General features: G+C 37.9%; 2 protein-coding genes and 1 long non-coding RNA gene across 4 annotated transcripts; 1 reads left to right on the top strand and 2 right to left on the bottom strand.

Annotated features, from left to right (window-relative positions):
- The first annotated feature begins 90 nt into the window (after positions 1–90).
- On the top strand, positions 91–13,484 carry LOC131308617 (protein TOPLESS-RELATED PROTEIN 2-like). 2 transcript variants are annotated; one of them, XM_058335575.1, is made up of 26 exons: positions 91–412; positions 500–799; positions 1,996–2,175; positions 2,267–2,380; positions 2,469–2,627; positions 2,844–3,024; positions 3,140–3,266; positions 3,370–3,479; positions 3,566–3,701; positions 3,852–3,961; positions 4,059–4,128; positions 4,238–4,311; positions 4,394–4,489; positions 4,562–4,657; positions 4,958–5,085; positions 7,405–7,639; positions 7,729–7,896; positions 7,991–8,098; positions 8,184–8,330; positions 10,220–10,330; positions 10,416–10,598; positions 10,737–10,865; positions 11,199–11,294; positions 11,458–11,643; positions 12,176–12,348; positions 13,035–13,484. In XM_058335575.1, exons 2-26 carry the CDS (start codon positions 720–722, stop codon positions 13,246–13,248), a joined length of 3,411 nt encoding a protein of 1,136 aa, XP_058191558.1. In that variant the 5' UTR covers positions 91–412; positions 500–719; the 3' UTR covers positions 13,249–13,484. The 2 variants fall into 2 exon arrangements, with proteins under 2 accessions (XP_058191558.1, XP_058191559.1); XM_058335576.1 differs by having other exon boundaries at positions 91–799; positions 13,041–13,484.
- LOC131308622 (uncharacterized) lies at positions 13,186–13,830 on the bottom strand. Its single transcript, XR_009194511.1, has 2 exons — positions 13,573–13,830; positions 13,186–13,542 (listed from the first exon to the last, which is right to left on the bottom strand). It is a non-coding gene; the product is annotated as an uncharacterized LOC131308622 (long non-coding RNA).
- Positions 13,831–15,001: 1,171 nt separating this feature from the next.
- LOC131308621 (uncharacterized protein At1g51745-like) lies at positions 15,002–21,491 on the bottom strand. Its single transcript, XM_058335579.1, has 4 exons — positions 21,206–21,491; positions 17,955–18,151; positions 16,865–17,125; positions 15,002–16,074 (listed from the first exon to the last, which is right to left on the bottom strand). The coding sequence occupies exons 1-4, from the start codon at positions 21,376–21,378 to the stop codon at positions 15,656–15,658; spliced, it is 1,050 nt and encodes a 349-aa protein (XP_058191562.1). The 5' UTR covers positions 21,379–21,491; the 3' UTR covers positions 15,002–15,655.
- Between the last annotated feature and the right edge of the window lie 1,006 nt (positions 21,492–22,497).

The following is a 22,497-nucleotide window of genomic DNA, read 5'->3' on the forward strand; positions in this document are numbered from 1 at the left end:
TGTAGAGTTGTAGAGCATGCCGGGCATCACGTGGAGCACCCAATAATTTCCCCTCATTAAGACAGCAACGGTAGTTAGAAGAAATCCCAACACAGTCACTTTTCGCAAAGTAAAAGGGTCATAAGAAAAGAGAGAGAGAGAGAGAGAGAGAGAGAGAGCAAAGAAACATATTTAAAGCTCTGTCTAGAGAGAGAGAAAGTACGTCAGTCCTCTGAAGTGATTTGCAGAGAGAAAAGAGCGTGGTTCTTCTGAAAACCCTAGACCTCCGTTTCAGGCCGCCTTCTCTTTCTGCCCTCACATGGTTTGTATGCTTTAGATCTGCAGATGCTTTTACACTTTCTCTCATTTATGTGGATTTCTTAGAGACAAGGGAAAAAAAAACTGGCATTTCTAGGGCTTATCGGTGAGAATTGTAAGTGCTTTGTATCTTTGTAATCGAAGCCAAAACGTGGTGTGTTTGTTTGTTCTTTTTTTGACGGAATTGAAGTTGGATCAACAGCAAAAAGACAGATTTTTGTTGGGCCACTGATCAATCCTTGTACATGGGCTTGTAAATTGGAAGGGAGGAGATTTTGGAGAGAAAGACTTAGTTTTGCAGAAAGATCAGATTTGTGTAATTGGGTTGCCACAAACCCTAGAGGTCTGAGTTTGATTGCTTTGGTGAATTTTGGTACTAGTAATTTGCACTGGAGTGGTTAGGGGTACCGGGACGAGGAGGGATGTCGTCCTTAAGTAGGGAGCTGGTTTTCTTGATCTTACAGTTCTTAGATGAGGAGAAGTTCAAGGAAACAGTCCACAAGTAAGTTTCTTTCTTTCTTTCTTTCTTTAGTTTTAAATTGGGAAGATTTTTTTTTTGTGAAATTGAATCCAGATTTTTTTTTATGTGATTCGGGCTTAATGGTTGCTTTTGTGGTAGTTGATATGTACCTTGGTTCTCATTGAATGATACACGGAATGAAATCGAAAAACTTTTTTTTTTTATTAATTGGGAGTTGGTGGTTGTGTTTAGGTAATTATCATGCGTTTGAATTATGTAGGAAGTGAAATCGAGAACCCAGCTCTTATTTGTGAAGTACTTAATGGTTGCATTAAGGCAATTGTTATGCTGCTTGAATAATTTAGGACGCGAAATTGTTAGATAATGTAGGAAGTGGATTGGAGAAACCAACTCATCTTTGTAATTGGAACTTAATTGTTGCTTATAGGTAATTACTATGCTGTGATAAGAAAAGGTAATTATTATGCTGCACAAATAGTTAAGGAAGTGAAATTTAGAAACCGGCTTTTTTTTTTCTTTTATCAAAATTTTATTTTTCTTTTATCAAAAAAAAAAAAAGGGTTTTTTTTTTCTTAATTGGAACTTAATGGTTTCTTTTTTGGGTAATTGTTATGATGCTTGAATTGGGAACCCAGCTATTTTTTCGTGGTTGTAACTTATGGTTTCATTTAGGTTGTTATTAACTTATTATGCTGCTTGAATAATGTTGGAAGTGAAATTGAGAAACCATTGCCGAACAAAGATTTCATACCCTTTTTGTTTTAGGCAATAGTGGAAATTACTTTTGTCAGTTTGTGCCACAGCTTCACAAAAGCTTCTCACCAAAAAGGGCTTCTCCTGTTATATATTAGAATAGATAATTATCCTGCTTGAATAATGTAGGAAGTAAAGTCAAGGAACGTCTCTTTTATCAAAACTGGAACTTAGTGGTTGTATACTTGTTTGTATTTAGGTTTTCATCATGCTGCTTGAGTAACTTGTGAAGTGAAATTGAAAACCAGCTCTTTTGTTCTCCATTGGAACTTGATGGTTGCATGTAGGTCGTAATTGTGCTGCTTGAATATTGGAGGAATTGGAATTCGGAAATGAGTTTTTTTCTTACTTGGAACTTAAATGGTTGCATTTAGGTGTTTATGCTTGCTCGAAAATAACTTAGGAAGTCAAAATGAGAATAGGTTTGTTTTTCTAAATTGGACCTTGTTACTGGTTGCATATAGGTTGGAACAAGAGTCCGGTTTCTTCTTCAATATGAAATACTTTGAGGATCAAGTCCAAGCAGGTGAATGGGATGAAGTGGAACGCTATTTATGCGGCTTCACAAAGGTTGAGGATAACCGGTACTCAATGAAGATTTTCTTCGAAATACGGAAACAAAAGTACTTGGAAGCTCTTGATCGGTGAGTTTTAGGCTGTTATTGTGGCATCACTTTGAAGCAGTCCGAGGTGCTTAATAGATTTGATCCTTTTCTTCAATGCCCTATTTTGCAGACAGGATCGCGCAAAAGCTGTTGAGACTCTGGTGAAAGATCTCAAGGTGTTTGCGTCTTTCAATGAAGAATTGTTTAAGGAGATCACCCAACTACTTACTCTTGACAATTTTAGGTACTTTTATCTTCACATTTGCGGATAATACCAGTTTCATCTTGTTATATAGTAACACCTTTTCCTACGTTTTCTATTGTGCTATTAGGCAGAATGAGCAGCTTTCTAAATACGGGGACACAAAGTCGGCACGAAATATTATGCTCATTGAATTAAAGAAGCTTATAGAGGCAAATCCATTATTTCGTGACAAACTTACATTTCCAGCCTTCAAGGCTTCAAGATTGCGGACATTGATTAATCAGAGGTTATTCTCTACTAATTTACTGCTGCTTTTTTTTTTCCTCTAATACATGTTGCTTTCCTCCAAACTTGGTTTTTGTGTTTTTGTTGTCTTCGTTGTGATTAGTCTTGACATCTTGGGGATAATTTTCTAGATTGTAGTTGCACTTGCTAAATAGTTAATGTGCCTTTCCATACTCTATTACGTTTTTTTTAGTTTTTCTTATTCTTGAATTTTCAGTCTCAACTGGCAGCATCAACTGTGCAAGAACCCCCGCCCAAACCCTGACATCAAAACACTTTTTACTGATCACACTTGTGCAACTAGTAACGGAAATGCCCGAGCTCCTCCACCCACTAATAGCCCTCTCGTCGGACCTGTTCCTATGGCTGGGGCTTTTCCTCCTATTGGAGCCCATAATGTAAGTATTACAGGATTTGTTAACTGCGTGGGACACTTTTTTCCCCCTCAAATTTTACTTGTCTGCTGATCAAAAATTTTTTTTTTTTACTTGTCTCACTATTTTTTATGTGCAGCCATTTCAGCCCGTAGTTTCTCCATCTGCTAGTGCTATAGCAGGATGGATGTCAAATGCTAACCTTTCCATGCCTCACGCTGCCGTTGCAGGCGGTCCCCCCGGTCTTGTGCAGCCTCCAGGTGCAGGTTAGTTCTTGATATTAACTGAAGGGTTGTTCGCATTTGTAATCCATTTTGAGTCACTTATTGTGCCTGTTTTGCTGAATATTTCTTGCTCTGTTATTCGCAGCCGCATTCCTCAAACACCCAAGGACTCCTCCAGGTGCTCTTGGGATGGATTATCAAATGGCAGATTCAGAACATCTGATGAAACGCATTAGACCTGGCCAACCTGATGAGGTGCAAAAGTTGGGAAAACCATCTCTGCTTCCGTTGGGTTTTTTTATCTTTGGATTCATACTGACATGCAAAAATATTTTGCTTAGGTGTCCTTTCTTGGTTCAACTCCTCCCAACAATTATTTGCCAGACGATCTTCCAAAAAATGTTTTAAGGAACCTTACTCAAGGATCTAATGTGATGAGCATGGACTTTCATCCACAACAGCAGACCGTTCTTCTAGGTTGACGCTTTAGTGATAAGTTTTTACTCTGCTTTAATGTTTGTATCTTTTTCTAGATTCTTTCCTGTTCAAATTATGAAAAAGAATTTACTATAACAAACTTTAGGCTGTGGTTCTGAATCTGTTGCTGATTGTACTATCACCATGTAGTTGGCACAAATGTTGGTGATATTAGCATTTGGGAAGTTGGATCTCGAGAAAGGTTAGCTCACAAACCCTTCAAGGTTTGGGATATATCAGCTTGTTCAATGCCATTGCAGGTAAGAATATCATTGGCATTAGCTACCTTTGTCATGGTGCTTATACAAGTTTGTGGATAACATGCCATTTGCCTGAAAAAACCTTCATGATGTCCAGACAATTTTGGCGAAAGATGCCACGATATCTGTAAATCGATGCATTTGGGGCCCAGATGGATCTATACTCGGTAATTTTGAACTCACCTTTTCTGGGCTATATTTCTTTTTCTTATTAATTGTCTTCTTTTGGGAATTATGTTTTGTTTTGTTACTTATCTTACTTTTTCTCATATATAGGTGTTGCTTTTTCGAAACACATTGTCCAGACATATACATACAATTCAGGGGGAGAATTAAGACAGCATTTAGAAGTAACTTTTGTCATGTAATCATTATCTTTTTTTGCTAATTTGACCCAGCTTCAATTACCTAATAACTCTTCCCATGTTCCAGATTGATGCTCATAGTGGTGGTGTTAATGATATTGCATTTGCTCATCCTAATAAGCAACTATGTATTGTCACGTGTGGTGATGACAAGACAATCAAGGTATCAACCTGATTCTAACTAGATTTTGGGCGTTTTAGATTGAGTTTTCTCATCAATCTCTTTGTGTACTAGGTGTGGGATGCTGTAGCTGGACGCAGGCAGCATACATTTGAAGGCCATGAAGCTCCTGTATATTCTGTCTGCCCCCACTATAAAGAGAATATTCAGGTGAATAAATTTTGCTTCTTGGGAGTTGTCTGGTTTCTGTATTTTTTATTATGTACAATTCAAAGAAACCTATGTTACTCTAACCTTGGGGAGTGGGGATGGGGGGTGTGGGGTTTGAAACCACAACCTAATGCATGGGAGTACACATTACCTACCATTGGGCTACCACTACACTTGTAGTCATTTTGGTTCGCAAGAATGGTTTTGTGGGCAAATCTAAGTAGATCCAGTGGCAGAAGTTTCAATGAAGATTTTCCCCCACATAATTTGACTTGTAATTTATTTTATCCTTGTCTGCAGTTCATTTTCTCTACTGCCATTGATGGGAAAATTAAAGCATGGCTCTATGATTGCTTGGGATCGAGGGTGGATTATGATGCCCCCGGACATTGGTGCACCACAATGGCATATAGTGCAGATGGAAACAGGTCTTTTTTTATTATTAAAGCCCGGTGCTGGCAGTACCTTGTTGTTCAATGCCAGTTTTGTTATTTGATTGAAATAGTGATGGTTGATTAATCCTGTTCTAGTGCAACATCACATCACTATTCACTTTGGTAGGTGGTGGCTTTGTCCTTGTTTTATGGATAATGACAAGTTGATAGAGGTTTATTATAGCTGTCACTTTTCTTGTCACCATACCAAAGTACTGTTCTCCTTTTTTCCCTGCAAGTGAACTACTACTCTACTAGTAACGCTGGCTGCTGGCATTCGAGGCATATGGATAAATTTCCAGCTGTGACCTCCATTTAGAGTTTGGGGCACATGCTTTCATCTTTTGTTTGATAAGATTGTCCTTAGAAAAATTGATTGTTATTAGAGGCAGAACACAAAAGCTGGCATCAGTGCTACCAGCAGGATTTTGACCCCACATTTATTTTGTTAAATTTGATGAGTAAACCTGAGGATTATATTCTCTCATTATTTTGCTTTCACTTTACCATCACTACTTTGGTGAAATGCTAATAGTAAAAGAAAAGTTGAACTTTGACACCTGGAAACCTAGACAAATACATGCAAAAATAAAGTCAAGAAACTTGAATACAAGGTGAAGTAGCATGAAAAGTGTGATGTATAAATTTGAAATAGAATAATAATAAAATGTATGAAATGGGAGAGTTGGGGGAGTCAAAAAAAATTGTGTTTTGGCCATAATGGCCTAAGTCCACCAAAGAAAGTCGATAATTCTATTTACACTAACTCGAATTAGTACCCTAAACAATTACTCCCTCCTTCCCAAAATAAATGTCTGGTCTGCAAAACGAGAACTTAAACATAATACAAATTTTCCAAGAAAAATCCAAACTTTTTTCAACAATTTACTTGATAGCCATGAGTTTTTTTAATTTATGGGAAAAATTGGAATTTTTTCTTGTAGAAAACGTATTATTTTTAAGTCCTTCCTCGTTTTGCGGACCGGACATTTATTTTGGGACAAAGGTAGTATTTTTCAATACTGATTGAGATTTGGTCATTTGAATATCTATTGTCGCTCAACTGCATCCTAATCTTCTTGTCCTAAGAGATAAATTGTCACTTTGAATGATTATCTCTTACACTTCCCATAAAAACATGCAAGGATCATAGAGAGATGTTCTTTTGAAACTATTTTTTAGTTTACCTTCTCTTTATTCTTTTCTTTCTTCAATTTGTGTGCGACATGTAATACTTTAGTTTCTTTTATAAACTTCAAGAACGTAGAAGAAATGCTAAACCAAGAGATCAATCTTGTTTTCGATCCAAATCATGCACTTTCCATGCAATGGAAAAGACATTCCATTGTTAGAGAATACAAAAGTTACCAACTGCATTTTGCTCTCTGGGCGTGCCATGAGGGCTGCATAGTTGAAAATGAGATCCAATACTTGTGGTCACAAGTTCTGCATTAAAGCCATGATGTGCTTGATAGTACGAACAAATAACTCTGTTTCAAAAAGGAAGACGATTAAGCGTTGAAGAAGAACAAAAATGTTTCTTTCTTGGTTTTAAGAAAATAATGGTTGGCATGACTATACAAGTTCCGATCTACCTACGCTGGTGCAACTTTAAATTAAAAGTAGTAGAGAGAGATACCCAATGAATAAGAGAGAGGAGACACCAAGTTTACATGGTTCGGCCACAATGGCCTTTTTCCCCTCAACAAAGAATAACACTCTTTTCAGTAATCTGATGAATACATTATGCAATCGCCTTGTGGTACAATAAAGATGAAGCTACGGATAAGATCATAAAAATTCCTTTCTTTCTTAAGTTATGGTGGTCATTCTATTAACAAGAGTAGGCGTGAGATTTATTTAAATGGCAGCAATTGTCTCGTGGTTCCCAGGGTAACTGTCGGTCTCCATGGAAATCTAATTCTCCAATTTTTCCTCTTTTTCAATTTTCTCACCATGTTACATAGGGTAATCAAGAATTTGTACGGTTGTGGGATGATGCTTCTGTGGTTATTTCTGATTCTTTGTACCGACATAGTATAGGATAGTTCACATTCCTAATGTTCTTGTTTCTTTTATGGCATGCATCACAAAAGACAGGATTATTTATGAATGAAAGTACGCATTCATTCCTTTTGGCGAATGTTCCTTTTATTAGAAAAGAAGGATATTTTGTTTCTATAAGTGTTAGGTACTATTGTTGGTATTAGTAGTTAGGGTGTGATGCTGACGACAACTATGACAACTAGAAGATCTTTACACACAATGTTGTCATGGTCCTTGTGATCTTTATCTTTCCTTCGCTATTTTCAGACTTTTCTCTTGTGGAACAAGCAAAGAGGGTGAATCTCACCTGGTTGAGTGGAACGAGAGTGAAGGAGCTATTAAGAGGACATATTCCGGTTTTAGAAAGCGTTCTTTAGGTGTTGTGCAGTTTGACACGACAAAGAACCGTTTCTTAGCTGCTGGTGATGATTTCCAGATAAAGTTTTGGGATATGGATAATACCAACATACTAACAATTACTGATGGGGATGGTGGATTGCCTGTAAGTGTTTTTACACTTTATTGACCATTATAACATCACATTAATACTACAAACTTGAGTTGCTACTAAGTACCGTGGCTTCTTCACAGGCAAGTCCTCGACTAAGGTTTAACAAGGAAGGCTCATTGCTGGCTGTTACAACAAACGATAACGGTATCAAGATTTTAGCGAATACTGATGGGCACCGGATGCTGCGAATGCTAGAGAGTAGGGCATTTGAGGGGTCACGAGGTTTTTCCGAAGCCATCAACATTAAAGTAATTTTACTTGTTTGTTTTAATCTTTTCTGATTTTTATTACCTCGTGGATAGAACGTTAGTTTTGATAGTATTCTTTGCAATTTTCTTGCAGCCTCCAATAGCCGGTGCATCGGGCCCCACTACCAATGTTTCTGGCCCTATTGTTCCCACGCAAGAACGTTCTGATAGAATCCAACCTCCCATATCCATTGGCACTCTTGTAATTTGTTGCACTCCTTTTATAGTCATTATCAGGCCTTGTCTCTCAGTATCAACTTAGCTTATATTATTTGATCAAATGGCAGGCTAATGTCGAAAGCAGCAGGGCAGCTGATGTCAAACCAAGGACTTCTGATAGTGTTGACAATACTAAAAGCTGGAAATTCCCTGATATTGTTGACCCAGCTCAACTAAAGGCTTTACGGTTGCCTGACCCGTTGACCGCGAGCAAGGTATGTTCTAGAAAAACTAAGATATAACCCTCTATGTTTGTATATTGTTATATAAGAGTACTCCTCGTCGCTTCTTCTTAGTAGCCATCTTTACCTATCTTGCTCAAACCAAGTATAATTCGTAATATGTCAGTAAGGCGTTTTTGGAGAAAACAAGTTTTCAATCGGGTCGCACACAGAACCTTGCCTGTCTTCTTCATATAAAGCACAACTGAACTAGAATCTTTCAATTTAAGCATGTCTTCAAAAAAACAAAATGTAAGCATATCTTAACAAAATTTAACCATGTTGTTCGAGCAATAAATTTATAACATTGAAATGAAACACCAATTGGAGTAACGTGAATTCTTCATGGGGAAACCAAACTGGGGAAAAGAACCGCTGACTTAGCAGATCCACTAATAATCAAAGATTTAGTAACACTTGCAAAATCCAGCTACAAGATCCTATCTGCCCTGAGCATTTACTGTTGCTTAATATTCAACCACTTCTGTCCCAATGTTTAATATATTACCGTTATTCACCACTTGCATAACGCCAAACAAACAAGGCCATGTTCATACATGTGCGATGTGCCTTCCACTATATGAATGCAGCTAGTCCAATATCTCTGGCTCACTATAGCAAAGTCACAGAGAACTCAAACAACTTTCCGAGTCTCAATGCAATATGATATTATTAATGGAGTGTAGGTGAAGCTCACACGTTCTCCTACTGAACAATATTTAGCGTAGCCCTTCCAAATATTTGTTTAACGTATCCATCTTATCGGGAAGTGCATAAGTAAGCAAGAATTTCAAATTCTTTTGATTTCAGGTCAGCGTATGCAATACTGTTCGCATGCCACGACGCTTGGTCAAAGGGTCATCTATGTAAAAGTCCTGTCAGTTTGAGTAACACCTCGTGTTTGAACAGTTATATCAGAGACACAGAAAATATATTGACCAAGATACATGTGTAAGAAAGGTCCAGCCACGAATTTGCACAAATAAGCTACCCTTTTCCCAAATATTCCTTTTAATTTGGAAAACTATGTAAAAATACCCAGTGGCTGTCCTAGTGGGTTCTAGAGTCGAACCAAATGAGTAGTATAGCCTAGGATCTAAAGCTAAACTACCTTTTGTCAAGATCCCTTTAAAAGTAAGCAAAGTCTTAACATAAATAAATCAATCTAAAGGATATGCTAATGCTATGAAGGTTGATTTTACCTTTTATCTGTTGTTTCTATGTCTCTGTGTTTCTGTTTGATTTAGACATAGCTTGAGTCTCATCTCAATTCTTCAACTCCCTAGCATTTCTCAAGGACTAAAGGACTCCACTGAGCTTAAATAATGTTATAGACTCTGTGGAATAAAATTTCCAAGGAGGTAATTAGGATTATCAAACGGTTGGATTTGGGTGAGTTGTAAATGAGTTGGGCCATTAATGGGTTGTGACCCATTTATAAACCAATTAGCTACATAATTGTTACTCATTCGCAACCCTATTCATTTATTTAGTGAAACCCAACCCGCCCGTTAACCCATTTGTGTATCTAGGATTTGAATTAGGTATCAAATATATGTTGACACGGAAAGGTGGTGGTGTTGAATTAGTAATTTTGGTGTGATGCTAGTAAATTTTGGTGTGGTGTTCGGGATTTTGGTGTTGCTGTAGTGATTATGGTGTGGCGATAAATATGATGTGGTAGTAATGTTTATGGTGTGAAAGGTAGAATTTGTGCCTTTGTGGGTATTGATGAGCAGTTCATTGGGTAAAGGAGTTTGACTCAGTTAAGTCATTTAACCCATCTCATAAGTTAGTTGGGTTTCAGTGAATTTAGAGGGAGTTTGTGGCTTGGGTCACAATATTCACACCCCTAGGGATACGGCTTGTTTTTCCTGACACAGGTTGTGCGACTGCTGTACACCAATTCTGGGGTAGCTTTGCTTGCACTTGCCTCCAATGCTGTTCATAAGCTCTGGAAATGGCAGCGTGGTGAACGCAATCCATCTGGGAAGGTTAGTTCTTAAACATAGTTTGTTATTTTAATTTAGTTTTTTGGCTGAAACTAGTTTCTGATTCCTTCTCTCCAAAAAATTTCAGTCTACTGCCTCAATTGTCCCAATGCTTTGGCAACCTTCAACAGGAGCGCTATTGACGAATAATTTGATTGGTGCTAAACTAGGCGAAGAATCAGCTGCATGCATTGCGTTATCAAAAAACGATTCATATGTCATGTCCGCATCAGGTGGGAAGGTCTCTTTGTTCAACATGATGACTTTTAAGGTTAGTAGCTATCCGTCTACTCGCAACACAGAAACTTCAAGTATTTTCCCTGATGGTTGTTCTAGATTGCTAATGGCTCTGTGACTTTTGCTTTGATCTGTTGTATGACTCTATGTAACTTGTAATTTTTCTGACCAGGTTATGACAACTTTCATGGCTCCACCACCTGCAGCAACCTATTTAGCTTTCCATCCTCAAGACAATAATATCATTGCCATAGGAACTGATGATTCTACCATTCAAATATACAACGTTCGGGTTGACGAGGTTAAATACCTCTCTTTCCTTAAGTTAACTGGTCAAGGAGCTTTCAATCTTATTAGTTACTTGCATTAGGGAATAACTGTAGGTCCGTAGGATGGCGCATGTGCGGATCCCTGTCATCATCTTATGATCTGCAGTGGGGGTGGCAGTGGCACCACTAAAAGAGTGGATTGGGTTCAAGTAGTTTTGTAGGCTGGTCTCTCTTGTGGCCGTAGGGGCCCAATTACTGTAGCCTAAAGAAGCAATTCTGTGCATGCTTTTTGGGTCTTGTGTTGCCTTTGAATTTCTTAATTCTTGTAGCTCAATTCTAAATTTTCTTTTCAATTCCTCTGGTAGGTGAAAACTAAGCTCAAGGGTCACCAGAAAGAAATCACGGGGCTGGCATTTTCCCGGACTCTGAACGTACTGGTATCATCTGGGGCTGATGCGCAGGTAAATTTCAGGCGGTATCTTCACAGAGCGATTATGGGAATATATCATATTTAAGTGGGTACGCGGGAAAATGCTGTGCGCATTTCATTTTTCTGGTATTTTGTTTGCCGTTACTCAACTCAGGTTGTACCTTATAATGCTTGATTGTCGACTTTAACTGCAGCTATGCGTCTGGAACATTGATGGATGGGAAAAGAGGAAAGCAAGGCCCATACAAGCACCACCTGGCCACCCATCTCCCCTGGTTGGAGAAACTAAAGTCCAATTCAACAATGACCAAACCCATATTTTAGTTGTCCATGAAAGCCAAATCGCTATTTATGATATCCAGCTGGAATGCTCGCGATCAGTAAGTTTGGCTTATTGTGCTCATTGTCTAGGAGTCATCACAATTAATAATTTATTGGTGAAAATCAATCCACTACAATTGATTGGCCTAATTACCTGAAAATAAATGAGAATTGGAACCCATAATAGTGCACCAACATCCATCTAATCTACCTAATGTTTAAGGAAATTTTTGGATTGTTGTTGATAATATGGGTCCGAAGCAAGAAACAAAATTTGAATGCATTCCCGTTTCGACACCAAGAGTGCAATAAAATGTTGCTCATCAGAAGTTATCCATAAAAGGACTTGAATGCTATTATTAGTTTTCTGGTCATGCACGCCTGATGTTAAGATATCTGATTTCTAGGTATTTGAGGATAGTTCTTTACATAGGAGTAATTGGAGAAATACTCTGCGAACAAGAACATAGAATATACAGAATACAATATAACCATGTGGGGGATATTCAGAATACATTTATGTGCCTAGTTTTTTATTCATGTATTTGTCCCAAGTTTCTGAGCTTTTTTAACCTGTAAACTATCATGCAGTGGTATCCTAGAGAATCACTCTCTGCTGCCATTACAAGTGCAATATATTCGTGTGATGGTTTGCTGGTCTTCACTGGATTTTCTGATGGAGCTATTGGAGTTTTTGATGCAGACAGTTTCAGGCTTCGATGCCGGATAGCACCATCTGCTTATATATCTTCATCGATTGCCAGGTATGCTAACCTGAAAAATCTTGCAGCCTTTCATTGCAAAATGATTTGGACTTGAAAATTTTCATTTTGTTCCCTCCACCTTTCTTAACTTGAATAGACAACAGAAGTTTAGAATTGGTTCCTCTGGGGTTTGTTCCACTGTGGACACAATTTTTGCTATGTTCGTGAAATGTTTTTTGTGGAGAGATATGAGAGGGAAAGGTAGAAGCAACGGAAAAGAGAAAATGATAATGCAGTGAAGAACATGAATTTATTCTTTTTTCGTGTTAAATCTTTCCTTAAGCACACGGTTCGGCTTCTGCTTTTGGGTGTCAATTAGAAACTCTTGCCGACTTTGGCGATATCACTCTTGGTTTCACCAATATCCATAATCATAGTACAATCATAAAATTTGGAGTTTCTGATTATGAAGTTTTCCTGATATGAGTCAACTTTGGGACATCGATTATTCGTGCATCATATACAATTCATCATTCTTTGTTTGGATTGTGATTTTTTGGGAGTGATTTGCAGAGGAATAAATAAAAATAAGAAAACCAAAGAAATAGACTTCTCTTCTCAGCTTTTACTTTTATTATCCCTTTCCCTCCGATCCAAAAACAGCCCTAAACTTTATGGATTCAAATTCTACCTTCTTCCGTCTCCATAATAGGGTTATCCTTTACTGATGACTATAGTTTCTGCAGTGGCAGTAGCACCTTTCCTGTGGTGATTGCGGCACACCCATCAGAACCTAACCAAATGGCTCTTGGAATGAGTGATGGTGCAGTCCATGTGATCGAACCATCTGATGCAGAGCCAAAGTGGGGTGGAACAGTGCCTCAAGAAAATGGGGCCCTGCCTTCCGTCCCCTCAAATTCAGCTTTGAATAGTCAGGCATCCGAAACCCCTTCTAGGTGAGAGACGTCATAAGACTCGTAACAGGTTCTTGATGAAGCTGTGGCATTGCAATCACAATTTACTTTGTGCTACCTTGTAAATGTTTTGTATCTATTGACGAATTCCGGGGGGAGTCTACACATCATTTGGCCATCACATGTTTTGGTGTTAAGGCCATTTTTATTGTACTGTCTAAGATGTAGAATGCGTAATTATCTAGTTCTTGCTTTCAGTTAACGGAAGGTGGTATCTTCTAACTTGCATGAGTGTGGGGAATTTTATGAAGAGTTTTTGGATATTCAAGACTCTCTCTCTCTCGCGCGTGCGCACGTCTGTTATATTAACTTAATCAGCTGGAAAGACGGCCATGCCTCTGCAATTAACTCAAGTGAAGCCCACAGGTTGGGGCCTGTCGCGCCACAACTCGGTCTCTCCCTGGTTCCAACCCTGGCGCTCTCCGTTATTTTCCTATCCTAAGAAAGGTGAAAACATCCTTAGTACGGTCTATAGTTTTGTTTCAAGGAGCTTCTGCAATGAATGCCATCTCTCTCTCTCTCTCTCTCTCTCTCTCTCATGACCATGTCATGATCTAAATCTTCTTTTCCATACCACCATTTGATATAAATATTAGATTTGGTAACAAAAAAAAATTGTGGGTGAGCACTTATCAAAGACGCTTGTACCTATATCATCACAGTCTTAAATATTCTATCTATACATACCTGTGAAAATAGCTTACCCTGCACTCAAACAATCACAGTACTAGTCACATAAAGAGTGTCAATTGACATGTAAATTAACTTCATATTATACCTGCAGGATCCCTATTGATCTCCAGGCACTTCAAAAGTTAAAATCAAAGGGAACCAAACCACACAATCTAGACTGAAAATTGCAAGAAAACTTCATTTTGCATCCACAACCAAAAACTAAGATGGGTACCACACAAAATTCATCTGCTATTGATATAAAACACGTGGAGGCTCAATTTTATGTTCAATTGGACCGGTCGAAACCTCGGAAGTCCAAACGTTGTTTAATTGCAAATTACCCAATTTGGCAACTTTCGGACGAGCTCAGTTCGGGCCAAAACTTGGTTGGCTGACTTATTTTCGCGCTGCGATCAATACTCACTACCCTAAGTCGTGACTGATGATGTTTTTAGACCTAATTCTTCGTTTAGGCCTTCAATTAGACGTTTTTGCCGTTTTAGGAAATATTTGTTTCGTTAATAACTTTTAGCGTATAATTCTGTAAGAGTTGATTCTTTTTAGGAAAGTCATGTTTTTCTTTCCTTTTTCCAATTTTATTATTTTCCCCGAATTTTCGTTTTTGAGTTAGGATTTTGCTAGGGTTACACATTTTTCCTATAAAAGGAGTTGTAACCTAATATTTATGAGGCTTTTTATCAAATATTATTCAGACTTTGTCTCTTTCTCTTGTGAATTCAAAAACCGCTCATGGCTACGAGTACCTATCATTCGTTTGATTAGTACGCAACTAATCTCTTTGTTAATTTTGTTGCGTCAACTATCTTTCAAGGAGGGGTGGGCATCACGAAAAATTAAATAAATCTATATAATTGAGTTAAAAGTAAACATTTTTACGAGTAACTTTATTCATTACACATAAATATGATGAACTCTCAATAAATAAATAAAAAAAAATTAGCTAAAAATAGGACTTTTTGGCATGACACGAACTACTCGAATACGACACGAATTGAGAAAATGTGGTGGGAATTCATAAATAAGATTTTGGAGACATGATACGAAAATAACACGAAATACCTGTTTGCCCACCCCTACTTTCAAGGAACATCAATATGCATCCACACAATCCAATCTACTCCAATTCCCTCAAATCTAACTGCAGGGGACAACAAAAGCTACTGGGAGATACCCCTGCTGTTTCTGTACTTACATTTGCATAACCTACCCTTTAAACTGATTTTGTGGTTCAGAAATTGTTAAGTAAAAGATAAATAGAATTTTCTACAACCATGTAATTAGTAAGCTATACAGGCTTTTCTTCTGTACAGCATCAAGTAACAAAACTCCATGAGTTGCTGCTCATTATCACACACCGCCAACCGCCACCAGTAACTTACTGAAAATATGTTTTACGGGGACACGCGTCACTCTGTTAGCCATAGCCATACTGTCTTTTCCCTGTTCGCTGTCAAATGAAGAGAGTGTTCTTGATTTCTGGTTAGACAAGCTAGGTTTCTTCAGCACTTTCACCAGAAACTTTTTCGGCGGCAGACGTCTCTCCCTTGCCTTAAGACCTAAATTACCTGGATTTTGATCATCTTGGGGGACATAACAAACAGGAGTCCTTCTAGAAGTCCTCCAAGCTGACTGAAGCGTGGCACTCCCGTTATTACTAAACTTGCGGCTAGTTTCGTGATTTCTACCAGGCAGGATCTCTAAGGAACCTTCATCTGATGCTTCAACATCAACCAGGGCCCAATAATTGATTTCCCATTTAATCTACTCATGAGAGAAACCAGAGGGACATGTTCTTGTCGATAACTTGCTTGGATTTTCAACTCCACGTCAGTTAAGGTCATTTGCATCATGTTATAAAATTGGCTATGTACTGTATCAGCAAATTGGAAGCCTGGTTCTTCCAAGTAACTCCTACTATGAGGTGACTGACACGGTTTATTAGCCATCTCTTTTTTGAGTTTGACGCTCTTGATATCAATCACATCTCCATGCCTTCTGGTTAGATTGCTAATGTTTTCTTTTCCTTTCAGCTCCCGTTTTTGTACTCCACAGGACAAGCGCTTGACTTCATGATTCCCCGTCCCATTGATGTTTCCAGGTTGCAAGCCAAATTTACCTGAATTACATGGTCAAGTTAACACGAGAATAGCAGCATCAACTTAACCAAACCACAGCCGGCAATCAGAATTATTGCAAGAACATAACCACAAAAACTCCATAGAACTAATTCCAGCAAGGTTAATACTCAGTGTGATTCTGAAATCTAAACAAGTATATGCTGATTTAACACCTTTTTCTCCAAATATAACGTACGTAGATTACACTGGGCAATGATTTGAAAATCACTGTTTCACTCTGTCTAGAGCTATGGTGGTCTTTTATAATGGAAAAAGTGTTCCTCGTTTGCACCAGAAAATTTTGAAAACTTGAATTCCTCACATTTACGAAAGGATTTTAAGGAAAATCAACAAGGATGAACATGAAAGAGCCAAAAAAAATAACACTAGTTTACCACACGATCGGGACAAATTGGACTATTCCCATTTAAACCTATCTCGAGTATAATACACATGTGTTGACTTTACAGACTCAGTGTTAGTGCCCAAGAAAAATGATCAACTTAGAGAAAAAGAGGTGACAAAAAAGGTGCGCCAGTGCTAGTGATCTCCTCGTAGGAATTATGGCAGGACCAGGCAAACCTCATGTCTCCTCTTTCGTTCTTTCTTCCATTTCATAAATTTGTTGTTTGTATTCCATGTGTATACATTTCAGCACAATTATGTTATTTTCAGATAAGAATTTCACACATACAGGACTCTGTAAACAATATAACAGGAATTTCAGACAACCATAGACAACGAAGCCATTGAACGAAAGCTCATTTGTATATATGAGAGATCATTAACCTGAAAGTTGAGTATCCCTTTGAACTCTGTCTGGACCCCTAGAATCATTTTCGGATGGTTCAGATTCCATTGCTCTGGAAGAGATGTTGACTTCAGCTGAACCAGATTGCTTAGGACATTCATGCACTTCAAACGTGGAGGATGAGACCTTCAACACTTTGGGACAGATATCTGTTTTCTTCCAGCAATTCTCTGACTCAGCTGGCAAGTAAACACGCCGGCTTCTCTTTCCTTGGCATATAATTCCTGCCTGCTCCTTTCCTGACATAGAAACAGATGCATCTTTATCAAGAGATTGCAAAGATTGATAAACTGGTATCCTATCTTTCTGACATAACACTTATAAAAAGGATGGTATCTATCAGCCCTCCATTTGTAAGATATCTGCAATAGCTGTGGATAGCTTCCTTTTGGAGCCGATCAGACAATGACAGTTGCTGAAACAGATTTTAGTTCCGCTTTAGATTACAGATTTTTGGACTTACTAGAAGCTGGGAAATTTGTTTGTTATAGCTGTGTGATCTTGAATTAAACTACAACAAAAGCTAGTAGCGTTTGCTGCAAAAAGCTAGAAATCAGCTTCTAAATCACTCAAAATTCAAAATTTGCTACAAAAGCACCCCAAACCCAATTTCTCCAACGTCAGATTCTTAGATAGTAGTAATTACTGCGAAATCCATAATCTGATTGAGGGGTATTTCCGCCAAACATCTCGAAGACTCAAACTACATTGAAAAAAAGCAGAATCTAAAAATCTGCCTCTAGAACAAACACAAGTTTACAGAAACATGCACTATTGTTCAGTCAATATCTCATTTAACGTTTGACTTTAATAGTACCATCGTTGTGATTAGTTGATTGAACAGTTTGGCTTTTCCCATACTCTAATCAAAATGGAAGACGCAGGGGGGGATTCAGCTTCAACATACTGTCGGTGCAGTCTGCACTCATCCTAAATGGACAATTAGAGTCTCAGAAAATCATTCAAGGAAGGAAATTCAGAGTTCGCATCATTCCCATACGTTGAAGAATTGTCAGTCTCTTTTAGCACACCACGAGGAATGAACTAGTCTAACAGCTAGAAAAGTACCTGCTGCTTGATGTTTTTTCTGCATTTCTAGCTTTTCCAGCTCAAGAGCATCGAGAATAGCAACTTCCCGGCGTGCATTTTTGCCAATTTTCTTTGGGGAACTGACCTGGGACGACTCAGCTTTTGTAATACAATCATCAAACTCACCACATCGAAATGCCTTGATGCGCTTAGATTTCTCTGCATTGTACCAGTCCCTAAAAGTTGATAAAGACCATTTATTTCTTGAGAAGGTGAAATTAAAAAACTAAAAAAATGCCTTCTGCAAATGATTTAAAGAAATGGACTGGCATACGAAATACACGGAAAATTATCATAAAAAAAACCCAAGTTGCAAGAATCCAAGCCCAACATCCTATAAATCTGCATTACGACCAATTACGATAATGGGTGTCAATTGCGAACACTTTACACGTCTAAGCTCATTCTACACCCAGTGTGAGACGATTCTTGGTGTAAGTCATCAAGCAAAGGGCCAGCTCCAGAAAGTTCAACCTCCAAACTCAGATGCTACTTAAAGATGACAATGGTGACTTTTAAACTTTATTTTACAAGATTTCAACTTGCATTTTATGGGGAAAATGGGCTTCCTATACACATATTTAGGTCATAACTCAACCACAAAGGTGATGTAATAACATGAAAAACTGAAATAGGAAGATAACATCATGCGTTCGGCAGGCAAGCCCAATAATCAAACTTGTATTTGAGTACACGTCTCCATCTTGGGATTATTGAATATACAAACTATCGAAATGAGTTCCAAGCTTAGGGGAGTTGGGGACCAAGTAAACTGACTAATATAAAGTGACTGTGAACCTCTAGAATACTATAGTCAGAATTTAGTCGGTGGTTCTGCTAGATAGTGTGTGTTTTGTGAGATTTTCGGCTTTGGGGTGCAAATTGGTGAATTTACTTATGTTCGGCATTTGTTGTGTAGTTGAGTTGATGCGGATATTGTTAATGCACTTGTTAAGCCTTTCAAGTATTTATATACTAAAATGTTTGGTTTGTGGATAGGTGACAAGTCGGTGAATCAAGGAGCACCGAAACCATAAGTTGTACTTTCTTTTGGAGTACGAGGTGAATGTTTGATTCATAGATGTTGTTCTATATTGAATTGAACTGTTGGCTTAGTGCCCGGTGATTGGCTTTATGCCAAAAGGCTATTATGCCTTAAATTATTGGTTGTGCGCCCGGTGTTGCTTTTAATTTTCTCGATAACTGTTTAGCAAGTTGAGATTATCTTTAGTTGTACATTTAATGTGGAATTGCATCCATGTCTCATAACACTCCCGGATTCCATTTTGGAACCCAATCTTGCAGGCGTTGTAGATATCCATTGCTGATCGTCGTGTGGTTGTACCCTCACTTAGGGTAGCATGTCGGGGAGGCTTGACGAGTTTTGGAGAGATATTGTAGATAGGGATGTAGTTGCAGCTTATGTAAATATTTAGTCTTTGTATAGTTTAACTACTTTCTTGAGACTTCCGCTGTATTTGTAAGAACGATATGTTTTGCGTTATCAATAAAGTGACTGTTGAATAACTTAATTGTTTGAACTTTAATTATAGGAGTGGGTTGGTGGTTGATGTTGCACCCTCGCGTCGGATTGGGCTCATTAGAGTGCTAGCCCGGTGTGGGGTATGACATTTGAACCCCCAAAAAGATAATGCTTGACATCTCTTAGTTTTGAGCAATAAAATTATAAATAAAATGATGCTGACTCTCCAAACAAAACAGGTAGTATCACGTAACATAACAAATCTCTAACTCCAAACAAACTGCCCTGGGGTCAAAGTAAACCTTCTTTTCTTTAAGGGAAATATTCCACAAGCCTTCTCACATTGCCAGTAAACCAACAAGATCTCGAGATATTACTGTTAGCTTAGAATGTCAGGTCCTTTCTAACAAAATCAACTCGACAAGCCTCCAAATCGACAAGCCTTTGGTGTAATCATCTGAAAAGGGATACATACACCCGTTTCCTACGATAAACTATAGTAATATAGTCACTCATACCCACAAGTCATGCCAGCATGTCACCTCAATTAGACTTAAAGTTGTCTTATCAGATACATCCTTGGCTCCTTTCATCAATTCAAATATCTTTAATGAGTGCATAATTAACTTACGAAACAACAAAAGAAAATGTAAACTGATAACTGATTTACTAAAGCATTATCTATTCTCGAGATACTTAACAAACTTGAGACATGGGGACATATATTCTAATACATTTGCAGAAATGTGAAGGTGAAGCAGGAGAACAAAGACATTTGCACTTTTGCAGAATCTGGAATGTACACAATGTAGTCTTTGCTTCTTCTCCTTTGTAAATGCTGTGTATAGATAGGTATTTTTGTTTCCTTGTTTGGGGTTTCAATGAAAAGTACCATTACCGAAAAAATAGTCTTAACACAACAAACCGCAACATAAGTCAGAAACAACATGGCAGAAATTCTAGCACTTGGGTTGGCAACAAAAGATGAGAAACTACATGAGGGTAATTCTATTGCTTTGTTTCTTTGACAAGGCAATACCGCTTTGCAGTAGGTTGTAGAAAACATAGTATAAACGTAGTGCTTACGCCCATTTTCCTTGGCAAATGAAGCAATATTTGTCTTGAGAACAGGTTACTAATAAGTCTACGAAAACTTAAACCTCCTCCAAACATAGCCTATATGATAAACTGGCAGACTCAAGAGACTGGTCTCTCTCATAAACAGCTCCATGTAAACTTGAAGGTCCTAGTTATACCCAAGGATACACAATCTAAATGGAAGAATGAACAAGTATGCAATGAGGTTTGAAGGCCCTTGATGTTAAACGGTCAACTAACAACAAATCCAAAACCTTAATCTGGCAGTGGTAGAAACCATACAGATATGTGACTTACTTTTTCATATTTCAACGTCTGTTTTTCTCTGTTTCATTTGATTTCAGAGCAAGCTCGTGCATAGATGCAATTTTATTTTAGATATATATAAGAACTAAAAATCTTTCTTACTTGTATTTCTCATTCTATTGCCCTGCTTTTCCAGCAACCAGAAAGATATTGAGCTAAAATTGTGACATTTTTTTTTTACTTCCATTTCACAAGCTAAATCTTCTCACTTTTCTTTTTCCACATTTACCCTCTGCTATCCAGCAACTAAAATGATACTTCATCTGTACATGTACATAAATGACTATAAAAAGCACACACACACATGGAGAGAGAGAGAGAGAGAGAGAGAGAGAGAGCTTACACACTGGAATCTTCTCGGCCGAGGAGCTTGATGGGGGTGGTGGCTGTTCTGTTAATAGGAAGAGAAGGCGAGAGCTCACTGATTTCAACTACCCTGCCAGGCCACCATGTCCCATTCTTCCTCTGGACCCACACCAGAGTTCCTGCTCTACAATCAACTACTGATAAACCCATCTCTCTCTTCCTCCCTCTTTTCCAGGGCTCTGTTTCTTTCCTAGGGTTTTGCGATTTTGGGGTTTCTTGACCTCTGAAGAGAGAGAGAGAGTAGACAGAGACCCGGGGGGGGGGGGGGGGGGGGGGGGGGGGGGGTGTGTGTGGTTGTGGCCAATGGCGGTTTATTTGAACTTTTTGTGGGATTGTACGACCGTTGCTCTTTCCCAGATTTTTCTTTGCGCATAAATTTTGTCTTTTGTTGTCAATAGGGTAAATTTCACTTGGACCCCCTTTAATTTGAGCGAGTTTCAAGTTCTTCTTATCCTTTTTTTATTTTTCGTTTGTGAGTTTTATTAGTCTTTTCTGATTTTTTTTTTTTTTATATTTGCTTGATATTTTTTGATTAATTATCCATTTCGATAAAAGGAGTCTAAAAATAAAAAAATTATGACCAAAAGTTTTAAAAGGTCACTAAAGAAAAAAAAAATACAAAACGGTTGTCTTTTTTTCTTAAAGTATCGTCTTATGTGAACTTTTTTCAACATCAATCCGTTTTTTTTATACTTTTTCGATTCCTTTTCATCTAGATGAATGATAAATTCTAAAAATTAGGGAAAAAAAGTAAAGAAGAATGTAGCCGAATTCATGTTAAACATGTACACCACTAAACTATAGGGTTGAGGGGAAGTGTTAATTTCTTCAGAATATACCGAAAAGTAGATGTTGGTGGCAAGTTTTAGACTTCTTTTTTTGGGATGAGATCATCTCCGGTAGTAATTGTCCCTGATAGTCCAATATTTTCTCATAATGCAAGCATATCCTTACTTGAAGATATATTGTTTATAGGACTCCCACTTGTGAGACAACTCTGACACCGGAGAGTATCTACTTCCTTTCTTTTTATTATGGTATTGTGGCTTTCTTATGTGGTTGATTGTCTAGGTTTAAATTTTACAATCCGGTTCATAACTAGAGTAATGCTCCACTGCTTGTTGGTTGTTAGATAAATAAAGCTCCATGGTTTTTAAGTACTTATTACTTTATTTTCTTGATCCTTAAATTCCTTAAAATGTAATCTTGCTTAAATTAGTTAAAATGGTCTCAATGTGAACTTTTTTAAATGAGTTCAGAATTTTCGTG

Source organism: Rhododendron vialii, chromosome 11a (assembly GCF_030253575.1).
Source record: "Rhododendron vialii isolate Sample 1 chromosome 11a, ASM3025357v1".
Classification (NCBI taxonomy): Eukaryota; Viridiplantae; Streptophyta; class Magnoliopsida; order Ericales; family Ericaceae; genus Rhododendron; species Rhododendron vialii.